Below are 13,657 nucleotides of genomic sequence, written 5' to 3'. Positions count from 1 at the left end.
ATCTCGATCACATTCTGACTTCGCAAGTACTTGACTGTGCCCAGAAGCCTTCCATTCCTGAATTAGAAATTCAGTTAGTCCAGTACCAAAGCACAGTGAGTTGCTTGCAAGTCACTGAGGTGATTTCAGGTCTAAGGGACACTTATACCTATATCCCATCAGAGACATTCTCGACAGCAGAATACTCTAGAGTTGGTCACGTTTAATGATGATGTACCAGTACATCTCACCTGTATGCCATACCAGTGTCTCCACACTCTTTGGTTAAGAGGACAACCAACCCATATGGCCTACAGCGATCTATGCTCGATAGAAGCTGTCATCCTTATTAACAGCCTATCATTTGGTCGTGAACTGTTTTAAGGACTAATCGATAAATCCTCTCTTTATCGAATCTAAATAGTCCTAAGGACTTCATCATAACAACGGAGTTCATTAGAAGATGAAAGGTTATGATAAAAATGCCAAATATATTTTATTTATTAACAAATCAATTACAATACTTGGTTGCTCAATTGTCAACAGCTTGACGATTGGCCTTTTGGGACACATTTCCCAACAGTTTTTTCTTCTTAGATGCCTTCATTCTTCTTTAGTCTTGCTTATTCAGCAAAGCTTACTTACTGGGGCTTATATGGAAATAGGCCTGCAACCTGGCCTGGTCCAGACTCGGGCCAGCATGACCTGGATGCGACTGAGTTCTCTTTCAAGTCATGATTTTTGACCTAAACCCGACAATTGACTGACCAGGTTGGGTCCATTTAAAGGTTTCTTAGACCAGTGGGTCATTTGAGCTGAGCTGTCACAAGCATAACCCAAGTCATTTGGGCTGGGCGGCTGGTCATTTGGGTTTAGGTTGGGTCTGGTCTAGGTTCAGGTCCAACACAAGATGAAAGAAAACTGTACCACTCATTCTATATGTTTGAAGAAAAAATTAGTAATGGATTTTGAAGTCATGGGTTTCTGGGTTTAGTGGGATTGTCGAGCTAGGTTGAATGAGGCCATCTAATGGTTGAGTTTCCATGTCCTAGGGTCTTATTTAATCCGAAGAAAGCAAGGAGGGCTGGCTTGACTCTTGTTCCATCTCACAAGATCTAAGACCAAGTGTTGGCGGCCTCCAACTATCTCATCTGACAATCGTGTCATGATTGGTCTTTTGGTCATGGGCAATATTTTAGACACATTAGTACACAAGTCCAAGCAGGTCCAATTTGGGTAGGGGAACATGATGAACCAAATCAGGGTTTACAAACTCAGTCATTTTTTTCAGAACCCAATCTGACCCATGGGTCTGAAAGCCAAGTCGGACTGGGCCTAATTGGGTTGGAAACTCAGGACCAGGTCAAGTCATGAGTTGACCTGACTCATCTGCAGCCCTATACCTGAAGCAGATTTTAGGGTATACATGTTCACTTGAAATCATAATCCTTCCTCTATCAGTGCCATCCACATAATTCACATTTTATGTAATTTCTGATTAATTTCTCTGTCCCCTCCCAGAGGTTACGAATCTACCAACAAAGGTGCGAATACTTCGAAACCATCGTGCATTCCTACACATCTTTTCAATATGCTTGGGATGAACCATGCTACCCTCATCGTCTTGTTGTTGAGGTATGCATAATTACCTGCTCACCTACTCCAATGCTTCTACTCCCATCTATATGCATGCTAATATTCAGATATGTTGGTTGTTAGGTGCCTGGAGAGCGAATTTTGGGAACATACAGTCTTGATGATGTAAAAGAATTTGTGCCTGTGTACTTACCTTCAACATCTGAGGTATGGATTCTTTGTTGGTAATGTTAAATTGGAAGGTATTAATGTCATATATGATTGAGAAGTGGTTTTTGTTAAACATAAATTTTAGTATTTTTTTCCTACTTAATCTTAGCATTTTTTTCTCAGCAGAGAGCATCTAGTTTATGTTTTCTGCAATGCTGTTGCGAAACTGGCTTTTCTCTAATGCTGTTCTTGGGTAGAATTTCCTCTTAGTATATTATCATGATAGTATAATATTATACTATTATCTTTGAATGCTGTCATATTTTATCCTGGACCATCTGCTTTCCTTTTCCATGTTCCGTCACTGGATGTTGTTAGTCTTGGAGACTTGACTGATGCATTGTTTGGTTTCTTGACATTCAACTTCATTCTGTGCTGCAGAAACCTGAAAGAAGACTTTATATCTCTGTACATGCTGAAGGAGCAATTAAGGTTATTCACTGTTGCTTCTATTTCATAGGATAGAATAGAATCTACCTCTTGAATTGTATTTTCATTTTTTTTATTCCATGATTCACAGGTTCTCAGTATTGTCGATTCAGGTTATCATATCGTGAGAGATATGAAAGAAACTAGCTTTTTTGGATTCAAAGAAAAAAAGAATGTTGATCAAAAGCAGGATTGTCCTGCCAATTTCACTGAAATGGTTACATTACATCTGCCATTTCTTGGGATCTCCTTAATCAACTCTTCTCCGCAGGTAAAAAAATATGAGCTTCTTTATGATACAATGTGATTTTTGCACTATTGTATTTTTCTTTTTTTCGCATTACACATTGTTGGTATCAAGTGCCCTGATAAGAATTGATGTTTTCTCTGCAGGAATTGGTTTTTGCATGCGCAAAGGAAATCACAGTTGTTGTAATGCAAAGTTTGGATCAGCAGAAGATTTCATTCAAAATCTTATCTCTGCAAATTGATAATCAGTTGCCTGTTACTCCATATCCTATTATGCTATCATTTGATAACGAACATAGAGGACGATCAATGAGTTTCTTGAAAAACAAAGATAATAAGTTAAGATTCCAGAATGAAAATATCAGCACTTCTTCATGTGACAGTTCGCTTGAACCAATGTTTTACTTAGCTGCAGCCAAGTGGAGGAATACAGATGCATCATTGGTGTCCTTTGAATATATAAATTTAGGGTACCTTTTAGTTCTCAATTAAATGTTATCTTCTTTGATGCATAGATCCTGGCTTTTAGTAATTCTTTACTCTATTACACAATTGCAGTTTGGCCCCTCTTTGTATCGAGCTGGAAGAGCAAGTTCTCTTGAGTTTGTTCGAATATTTTAGAACTGTGTCTTCTAGATTGCAGAGCAGAAGCTTACAGAAAAGTTTTGAACTGCGGACTTTTGACGATGGTACAGATGTTCTGATAGAGTGCCCAGTTCTTGATTACAAGTGTAGAAGTTCTGAATTTGTGGAAACCCCGACAAAGAGTGGACTATTACCTTCTGTTGTTCCAATTGGAGCTCCATGGCAACAGATTTATCTTTTAGCAAGAAGGAAGAAGAAGATGTATGTGGAGGTGTTTGAATTGGATCCTATTGTGCTGTCTTTAAGGTGAATATCTTAAAATTTATGATTATTTATCAAAAAATGTTTGATATGAAACACATACTATACAGCAACATAGATAGGAAGTCTGTATTCCTTCCCCAATCTCAATGATCACTTAGTGTTAATGTGCTATACTTTCTACTGGAAAATCATTGATTTGTACTTCTAACTTTTTCATTTCATGTTATAGTTTTTCAAGCACTCCATGGATAATTAGGAACGAAGTTCGTGGAGATTTGGAACCTTTTATTCACATCACCAGCACTACATTTCAGGTGAAAATGATTCTCTCTATGGAAAATGGTTTCTATTCAAATCATTTTATCTAAAGAACAGTTTACGTGCTGTAAAATTTGATGATTTTGCTTTTTTGTACTCTAACTGCAGCCGTTAAAATATCAATTATCTTAAAATTTTTGACCGATGTTCCTGCACTTATTGTGTATAGTAAGAGAAACTGAACCACAATTTACTTCATTTTGTGCTCTATAGCATATAATTTGATACTGATATAATTCACTTGTACATTTAAATTTAGTGTTGCAAAAGATTAATACAGTTCTGGTAGTTGGTAGTTAAGTGCAGCTGTGCATATATAGTGTAGTATAATTTTTCTTGTTAAAAATTAACTTCGTCCAGTCATTTTCTGTATGTCAAAAAGGTAAATAATTGGGTAATGAGGATAAGGATGCTAGTTATTATTTTTATGTTTGGGGGGCTAAAAAATGATGGTGCCTCAAAAGGATCTTTTTAGTTTTATGTGATGAAATTTGGGCCAACCCTAATTTTATGGTTTGGTTTCTTTATCAGTTTGTGTTATGTTCTGATTGTAGCAAAAATATTGTTTGGACTAACATATGTTATTCTAATGTCAAGCGAAATCATTTGAAACTTCAGTCATTTATTAAAATGCTAAAAGTTAGGAATTTAGTTTTGGAAAAATATTAGTTGACTACAAACATCAGTCTGGTTTTAAGCTGAAAATTTATTATGATCGTCTTAGTAATGAGCCAAATTTGAGAGTCAAGAGGTTAAATTTAATGCATGTATATGGACTTGAACATCATGTGCAATGAAGTTCATAAATGTAGATTCAAAGTTGTGAATTTATGAAGTTGTAAACTTTGGATCTGTAAACAATTAGGAAAATAGGAAAGGCCTATCTAAATTCATGTTATTTGTATCAGATACCTGTTGGCAGTGACACTGAGTATTAGACACATGTTCCAAAGTAAACTGAATACTTTCAATGAGAACCATAGTGTTTAAGTGTTTTATCATAGGCATGCATTGTTCAGGATCAGTTGCTTCTTGTTTATCTGTATATGAAAATGTGAATATCTGCATGCATCCCTTTGTTTACTCCTGTCAGACTATTTGTTGGTACTAACATGAACATTAATTGCAGAGAGGTTTGATGGCCCTTGTCGATGTTGAAGGAGTGCCTGTTCATCTTAAACAACTAATGCTAGGGCATCTTATGGCTAGCTGGGAATCAATCCAAGAGATCCTCATTAGACACTATACGAGGCAGTTGCTTCATGAAATGTATAAGGTGGACTTTTAATCTTTCTGATGGATATGATGGAACTCGTGATTGTTTCTGTCAACTATCGTTATGTTTAACATGCATACAAATATATGATAACAATTCTTCTGATGCAATTAGTGCAATGACCTTATGGTTCACTTAAATCACATAATTTGATTCTGATGTCTGTAGAGGATAAAGCTAGTTACACTGTTAGATAAATTTTGTTCATCAGATGTTGTAGAGGATAAAGCTATTTACGCGTTAGATAAAATTTGTTCATCAGATGTCATAGTGTGTTATAGAACACCATTGGTATGAATTACTGCTTTTCTGTAATACTAATTTAATAAATAGTGGTATGCATCTATTATGATCTACTATGATTTCTGGTTGTCATATTAGGCCTCCTTGGTGCATTTTATTTTTCTTCCTTATATCATTTACTAAGTATCTTGCAGTGCAACTAAAAGTCAATATGGAAACTTAAAATGAAAAAATATTTTGACTAAATGTTCTTGAGCCATACTAAGCTAGTCATGTTGTTCTCATGCCAACCTCAATCTGGACCTACCTTGCTCATGTTCAGCTTGTGTACTGCCCCAAAATGTACATAAGTTATTTTTTTGTTGACTTTATTATGGAAGAAGATAATTTTCATAAACCATGCTGTTCTATGTCTGTTAATTATTGAAGAAAGCTCAATTATAGTTTTCCTAGAGCAGCCATGACATGGTTCCATTGTTTTCTTTGTTTCTTGCTTGAGTTCATCACATCTATGCTCCAAAATGTACATAAATCATTCTTGTTGATTCTATTGAACAAGAAAATAAGTTTCAAAGATCATGCTGTTTGTACACCTGTTAATTTTTTAGGAGAGCTCAGTTATAGATTTCCAAAGTAGCCTTGACATGATCAAATTTATTTGTTGGATATAAAGTTCCATACAGGAATCAGGTTTTCTTTTTCAATTCATTCTGGGTTCTTTGGCCACTTCAACTGCAGGTTTTTGGTTCTGCTGGTGTTATAGGAAATCCTATTGGCTTTGCAAGGAATGTTGGTCTTGGTGTCAGGGACTTTCTATCTGTTTCTGGCAAGGGAATTTTACAGGTATGCAGATTCACTGTTTGGACCATCTTATCTGGAGGATGAAAGTTGTTTGATCCAAACTTGAATTTAAGTTGGTGCTTTTGCAGAGCCCAGGTGGACTATTAACTGGTATTGCACATGGTTCAAAGAGTCTTCTTAGTAGCACAGTCTATGCCATAAGCAGTGCTACTACTCAGTTCAGTAAAGTTGCTCATAAGGTATTTTTGAAGGTTTCCTTCAATAGATTATTATGTAAGGATCATTCGTCTCATGATATCGGGCATTTACTTTTGCAGGGTATTGTTGCTTTTACATTTGATGAACAGTCTGTGTTTGAAATGGATGAACAGCAGAAACATCCAGATTCACATGGAAAAGGTGTTTTAAATGAATTCTTAGAGGTAAAACTTCATGTACTGAGTTTATTAATCCCCGAGACAGATTAGAAATATGAAGCAAGGATATAAGATGCACCACGAGGTTCTCAAAATATGAGATTAGAAATATGAAGCATGGATATAAGATGCACCACGAGGTTCTCAAAATATGAGAGCAAGCTATTGAAAAAAGATGTGATTCTATCTTTTCTAATTCTATTAATCAGTGATATTTCTAAAGGCTACTACAATATGTTAAAGCATTTTCTTATCATTTTGAATGTTTTTCTGATATAAACGGTCATAATTTTGCTCGAAGTTAAGGGTAGTTTATGGAAACTAGTTGGTGTCCTGATGGTTAATCTTACGTTGAGTGATTGTTGTATATTAAATAATGGATGATTGGTCAAAACTCTTAATTCTTTGGAAATGCTATTTAGAATTGTTTGATATTTTACATGCATGTGTTTAATCATAAAATGTCAGTGTTGATTCTAAGCTAAATAATGGTCCTCCAACAGTCCTTAAATATATACTTAACTATGAGTCTTTTTATGAATGCTTTGCCATATGATATTATCATGCTGTTACTAAGGTTTTACTTGGTTACCTAGGGACAGATGTGCATCATTCTTTAGGAGTTTCTCAAAATGGGGTCACCTAGCTCCATATTATAATAGTCTGTAGAGAATATCACCTTACTATCAAGATATATGTATGCTATAGTCATCGGTTAACTTTTTGAATGGGGTTTTTTCTAATTGTCATAAAGGATGTCATTGTTTATAATAATGGGTTATGCCTTCAATTTTTATACTGGTCAACATATGCCCTTAGGTAGTGGCATGACAAGTTTCATGAATTATAATGGGCATTGCTTTCTTTCATTTAAAATAATGTGCCCATGTTATTGTACATGTTCAAATGTGTTATTTATGCCATTATATGTGATGTCACATTATTGATATACTCTAATAAAAGGATTCTATATAATGTAATTTATTATGATGGATTGCTCTTAAGCTATAAAATTGATTCTAGTGGCAACCTAACTTTCTGTGGAAACATCATGGCTGAAAATCCCATGGGTATAAACAAACTAATGGAGTGAATAGAATGTGCACTACTTTAGAGTAGTTCTTTCGATGATCCCTAAATCATCTTTTTTGTTGAACTACAATGGGATTTGCAGAATTTTTGCTCTAAATGTGCTGGAGGTAGGATTTTATGTGAAGTACTTATTTGCAAGGTACCTTTGAGGACTTCATGTATTTGGGAATAGAGGTCGTTCAATCATTGCATATGGGGATTTGGGCTAAAAGCATAAATTACTTTTCCATCAAGATTCCAGCACATGACTTTAAACTGCAACCTGACTAAATCTAATGGCAAGCCTCTTAGCACATGTTTTGCAAAAATATGACTCACAAGAGCATAATTCAAAAACTTTCGTCTGCTAAATTATTTTCAGATGGAAGCTAAGTCTACATAAAGCAAAGGTTCAAAGCCCAGAAGGCAACTTCACTCATTGCATGGGAAATATCACTTGACGATTTTATGATTTTAATGGTAATTTTAATTTTGATTTCGATTTATTTTAAATTATATGGACGATACTTAAGACATAGGACTTTAATGATCTCAAAATTTTTTAGTTTAATTCGAATATTTTCTCAAACTTACCTTTACTTGTTGGCTAAGAATTTTAAATCAATTCTAATTTTCAATCTCATGGTTCTTTCGATCTCCTTACCACCGAAAACTGTTTTCTTGCAACAGTTTTAAACAAGGTTATTTTTTGAATGGATGCATTTATTCAAAGAGGACCTTTATTATTTTTTTCAACTGATCAATGTTTTGGATGTACTCTTTTACAATCTTGTTATGTTTTGGCAAGTTTTTGAACACTTTGATGCAATGTTTGATCGAAGTCTCAGAGAAAATATTGTGCTTTCAATTTCTCCTTCATCTTGTCCCATCTTCTGATCTTCTCTTTCTCCTCTATTCTCTCTCAATTCTGCCAACTATCCATAGGAGCTGCTCCTCTCAAATTTGCTTCAACAAGTTGAACTTTCCTCTCTTCTGGAGCTTATTTCCAATCAAAGTAACCCAATGCTGTCCACCCAATCTAGCATTTCTCAACCACCATCTTACCAGCAAATTGTGAAATCTAGACTTGCATACCATATTCCTTAATATTTTGTAAAGCATGCATAATGCATGTTCTTTCAGTGGTGTTCTAATATCAGTCTTACTACATCTAATCTGTCCCCATCAACTGAACTACTATTTCCCTCTTAAATGCTGAACTAAAATCATCTTTAACATTAAGTATTTGCTTTTTTTTATTCATGTGATTGTTGAGTGCTTGCGAGACTAGGATTCTGAATCTGCTCTTGCAATCTTTGTAACATCTCAGATTCTCAGTGATAACTTCTGCCCCTTTGACCACAGCCTTTTCGACTTCCTATAGCTACTTATATTCACAACTTACGCACCTAAAGAAACATAACCATATGAAGCCATAAAGAACAAGCTTGCTCTTATACCAATTTGAAGCAAACCAATAGCAGCAAAGTCTAATATAAATTATGCCACTTATAATATCTTATATTGCAGTAAACGGCAGGTAGAATAGTATCTTTTACAAATAACAGCTAGCTGTGGATGTCAAACGAACCAAAACAGCAAGGAACGAAATTTCTTCACTTGCTATTGTAACAATTACTAATGTTAGTGCTGCACAAGCACCAGGTAGTTTCTTAGATCCAAGAAAATACACCCTTTAATCAAGACCACATATTTTTGTTTCCAAGACTTCCCAAGAAATAGCTCTTATGACAAATAAGATTGAGGGACCAAATAGAACCTGACAACAACTGGGAAACTAAATTGATGGAAATACCTTGAGGCTCACCTGACCATTAGGACGTCCGAACATTCTTTCTGACTCTTCAGATTGTATTACAATTATGTATTTTTATATAATAGTTGTTTTGTATCATTATCCCTCTTTGTTCAACAAGGTTTGAAAACTCAGTTACAATTTTGTCTTCCATTGGTCTGTGGAGTTTCTGTTCAGGTGGTTCAAAAGTTTCACTTCACATTTCAAAGTATCATCCAAAAAAATAAATTCAAAATATGCTGAGAAAAATAGAAGAAAATAGATAATAATTTTATAGGATTTTGTTTTTAGGTTCTTTATTTGTGTAGTTTTAGCAATTTTGGGCTGAAATTAATATTGCATATAAGGGATGTATATATTTATTTTCTTGTGAACATATTATTTAGTTCTTGAGCTTTATGTAGCAAGTTTGAAGCTTTTCATGTTGAGTGCATTCAAATCTTTTTCATCATTTTCAAGTAGAACTCAAATGTATTGAACCCTCATATATTTTAGGTTAAGTGGGTATCTAATAAAATATATGTAGATATAGGATGTTATATTTATTTTATATGAAAAAAGATATTATTCAGTGCCTTGCGTGCTTGTGCATGCTAGCACGTTAACATGCCAAGTATTGGCATGTAGCCAGCACCTTCCATGTGCTGCATGTGCGGTAAGGTGCTGGCAGGGTACGTACCATTCATGCCATTCTTAACAGCACTTAAATCCATGCCTCTAATTGAACAATTACTTTATAGTCTTTGAACTTGTGACATCCAACTTGCCAATATAGATCAAGATATGGTTTTTATATTGATGTTTATAGAGCACTTCTAGTTAAGGCTTATGATTATATTCTTATATACTGTATGTCAACAACAGTCCATATCATATCCAATTCCAAGCTGACGAGCACAAATCTTATGGAATGCTTGATATGTCCATGCTTGCAGACTCATCTGCTCTCATTTTCTACTTGTCATTTAATTTTTGTTTCAAATCAATGCCCCTGCTTCTGATATGAGTATTAGGTCATGGATGAATTTAATCTTTCAAGTAATTTTGTCTAATCTCATGAATACAACAGGGTCTTACCGGACTACTTCAGTCCCCAATCAGAGGTGCTGAAAAGCATGGCCTCCCTGGAGTTCTTTCAGGTTGTTCTATTTAAAGATACCCAGACATTGTGTAGGGTGGTTGTATATTGATGAGTGCAAAAACTGTAGACCTCTGTTAATGCACTTGTTCCTACAGGAATAGCAATGGGAACTGCTGGACTGGTGGCAAGGCCAATGGCTAGCATTCTTGAAGCCACAGGAAAAACAGCACAAAGCATCAGAAATCGTAGCAGCCCCCACCAATCCAGCCGCTTCCGTATCCGGTTCCGAAGGCCTTTAGCTAGAGAACTTCCCTTGTCACCGTACTCATGGGAGGAAGCAATTGGGGTGTCAATGCTTCTACAAGCGGATGGCTCCAGACTAAAGGACGAGATATTTGTCATGTGCAAAATGCTCAAACATGCGGGGAAGTTTGTTATCGTCAGTAAGAGGCTTGTTTTGATTGTTTGGTGCTCTTGTTTGGTGAGCTTGCGCTTGCCAGACTTTCCTGGTGTTCCTCCTGATCCAAGGTGGGCTATAGAAACAGAAATGACTCTGGAGAGCGTAGTCCACGTAGATAGGACAGAGGAGATGGTGAACATTGTTGGAAGCAAAGCGGAAACGCTACCTAAGCAGAAAAAGCATAGCATGAGGAATAGACGTTGGGTTCCCCCCACATCAGCGCCTCTTTTTCATTTGAGTGTTGAATTACCAAACAAGGAAGAAGCTGAGGATACTCTACAGGTTTTGTTGTCTGCAATTGAGCAAGGGAAATTGCAAAGGAGGGGGGTGCACATGTTTCACCGGAATAATCTCAGATGAAAAGTAAGATGAATGACGGCTTGTTTCGTCAAAGAACTGAATTTTACACCTTAATGCCTGACCGGCTGATGAGTGCGTTGTACCTTTTTCTACGTCAAACATTGGTTGATAGCAAGTCTGTTGCAAAGATTGCATGATATGCCAACTGTATATAGTCGAGAGTGGAAGAAAAACATCAAAGATTGTGTACAAATGAAAATGCAATTCAAACTTATTGTACGGTATGTAAAGCATTTAAACAACTTTTTGGCATTAGGATATATAACAATCTGGCTAGTAAATACTTGTGAGGGAAAATTGATGCAACTAAGTAGATGGCAGGTATTTGTATTAATACAGTTGCTCAATAAAGACAAATGGGTAGCTTGCGAAGTAGCATGGTATCCCAAAACTAATTATTAACTTAAGTTATCATGCTCTCAATATGAGATTGTGAGTTAAGGGCCACAGCAATCTCCGCATGCGGCAATGGCTTTATCCTTATAAGGGATTCTCTCCGTAGGCATGGGTACATGACATTTCAAATACAACATTAACTTAAAATCATAATTCAATTAATTAACCAATTCAATTGATAATTAAATTTAAAAATTTTACATCAAAATAATTTTAACTAAAAATTTAAAAATAGTAATAATAGATTTAATCCAATTATGTTGGTATCTTATTTCTAATCTCACTTTCAAGAAATGTTCATGTCCTCAATTAAGTATTGAAAGGAAATGAGAGATAATTAAGTATTTCAAGTAATACTTAATAAAGATTTGGATGATATGGATATGTTGCTTTTCCAACAGAATGGTTTAATTATTAGGTCAATGTGGATTCAAACTCATCAATTTCGAGTTCCAATGTGCTTGTTCGTGATTGGGACTTCGACCATTGGGCGTGAACCATTTTGGGTGATCGGTTCATGGCTTCGGTGTCGGTGATGAGGATGACCAGAGAAGGAATGTAAGATTTGATTGGTTTAACCAGTCCAATTTCAACCCAACTCAATTTAGAGACCCATCTGTTAGGCGGTGTCCATCTCAATCTAAGCCGAATAAATTCTTGTTCCACCACCTACCCACCCATGCGTTCTTCCTCTTTCTTTCTCTCTTCTGCATGTTGCTTTTTTTTTTCTTCTCGTGCGCTCTCTTTCTCTTTTTCATGCCCGCACGTTCTATCCCTCTTATTCTCCATCTTCTTCTGATTCTTCTTCCTTTTTCTTGTCTTTTCTGTATTTCATTTTTTTGATGGGGTTGCTGCCCTGAGGTTCTCTTTCCCATCAATTTCAACCCAACTCAATTTTGGGGCCCATCTGTTAGGCGTTGTCCATCTCTAATCTAAGCCGAATAAATCCTTGTTCCACCACCTCTCACTCGTGCGTTCTTCATCTTTCTTTCTCTCTCTCCTGCATGTTGCTTTTTTCCCCCTCATGCACTCTCTCTCTCTCTCTCTTTCATGCCCGCACGTTCTATCCCTTGTTCTCCATCTTCTTCTTCTTCCTCTTTCTTGTCTTTTCTATATTTCACTTTTTTGATGGGGTTGCTGCCCTGAGGTTCTTTTTCCCATCAATGTTAGTAAATCCTAAACTCTTCTCGGCATTTAATCTGATTTCAATTTAAATTTAATTAGTATATGGTTTGAGGTAATAAGAGAAGAATATTAAGGGAAGATTATTGCTGATTTTGAGATGGATTGAATCTATCTATGATAATCGAGATTTTTATTTTTTTTATTGGTTAATATTTCAATCTGAAAATTTAACTGATACTCAACTAATTTGCAAAGTTTGAGAATGTTTGGATGCTATTTCATAGGATAAATAAATCTGAATTGGGGCTATTGTGCAGGGAAGAATACTTAACCAGAAATTTAGGTTTAAGGAGTCTTATAGATTATTTCAAGGGAATAATATGATATTAATTTTAGATTATATGTGTTTGGATTATTAAGTTCCGAGGAGTATTAGTGAAGCACTAGATAACTTGATAAGGGATTTCTACAATAATCTCTACTTAATCAAAGTACTTACATAAAATGATAAATAACTATTACTTGAGACTATTCATTGGTTTAATTGCTATCACATACTTTGATACTCAACTTGAGTCAAGCATAAATTATAGAATTATGAGTATTTCAAGTTTGGAACGTTCATAGTGATTTGTAAATTGATAATTACGGGTTTATTAGAAAGATTTCTAATGGATATATAAATTTTTGGAATTTATGTTAGCAAATGTGAATACATTAATTTGTAAAATTATGTTGCATATGAATTATGAAAAATTTGATGATTAGTCACTGATTCAGAATTTATATATGTTACAATTTATATATATTATAGTGAGGATTGTTTTGAAATGAGTTTGTGCATTCGTACTTAACTGTCAATTTACCTACATTATGAACCCTGCCACACAGGGGTTGTATGTTGGCAATTGATATGGATTATTTTGAAACCTGACACTATCGACGGTATTCTAAACTTACTCCACTGGGGTTAAATGTGGTA

The 13,657-nt window shown here is 35.3% G+C and overlaps 1 protein-coding gene across 8 annotated transcripts in view; it reads left to right on the top strand.

The window, feature by feature from the left end:
• Positions 1-11,396, top strand: part of LOC105035160 (uncharacterized) — a 129,288-nt gene extending 117,892 nt beyond the window's left edge. For all 8 annotated transcript variants that reach the window (XM_029261861.2, XM_019847253.3, XM_073249862.1 and 5 more), the window contains 13 exons: positions 1,501-1,614; positions 1,699-1,782; positions 2,167-2,217; positions 2,306-2,485; positions 2,608-2,933; positions 3,022-3,354; positions 3,542-3,626; positions 4,760-4,906; positions 5,888-5,992; positions 6,079-6,189; positions 6,268-6,372; positions 10,323-10,392; positions 10,490-11,396. In XM_029261861.2, coding sequence (XP_029117694.1) covers positions 1,501-1,614; positions 1,699-1,782; positions 2,167-2,217; positions 2,306-2,485; positions 2,608-2,933; positions 3,022-3,354; positions 3,542-3,626; positions 4,760-4,906; positions 5,888-5,992; positions 6,079-6,189; positions 6,268-6,372; positions 10,323-10,392; positions 10,490-11,154 — 2,376 coding nt within the window. In that variant the 3' untranslated portion in view covers positions 11,155-11,396. The remainder of the gene's footprint in view (positions 1-1,500; positions 1,615-1,698; positions 1,783-2,166; positions 2,218-2,305; positions 2,486-2,607; positions 2,934-3,021; positions 3,355-3,541; positions 3,627-4,759; positions 4,907-5,887; positions 5,993-6,078; positions 6,190-6,267; positions 6,373-10,322; positions 10,393-10,489) is intronic.
• Positions 11,397-13,657: the final 2,261 nt, after the last annotated feature.

The sequence above is a fragment of the Elaeis guineensis genome, chromosome 16 (genome assembly GCF_000442705.2).
Source record: "Elaeis guineensis isolate ETL-2024a chromosome 16, EG11, whole genome shotgun sequence".
Taxonomy (NCBI): Eukaryota; Viridiplantae; Streptophyta; class Magnoliopsida; order Arecales; family Arecaceae; genus Elaeis; species Elaeis guineensis.
Note: the sequence above shows the minus strand (reverse complement) of the source record. Positions and strands in the feature narration are given on the sequence as shown.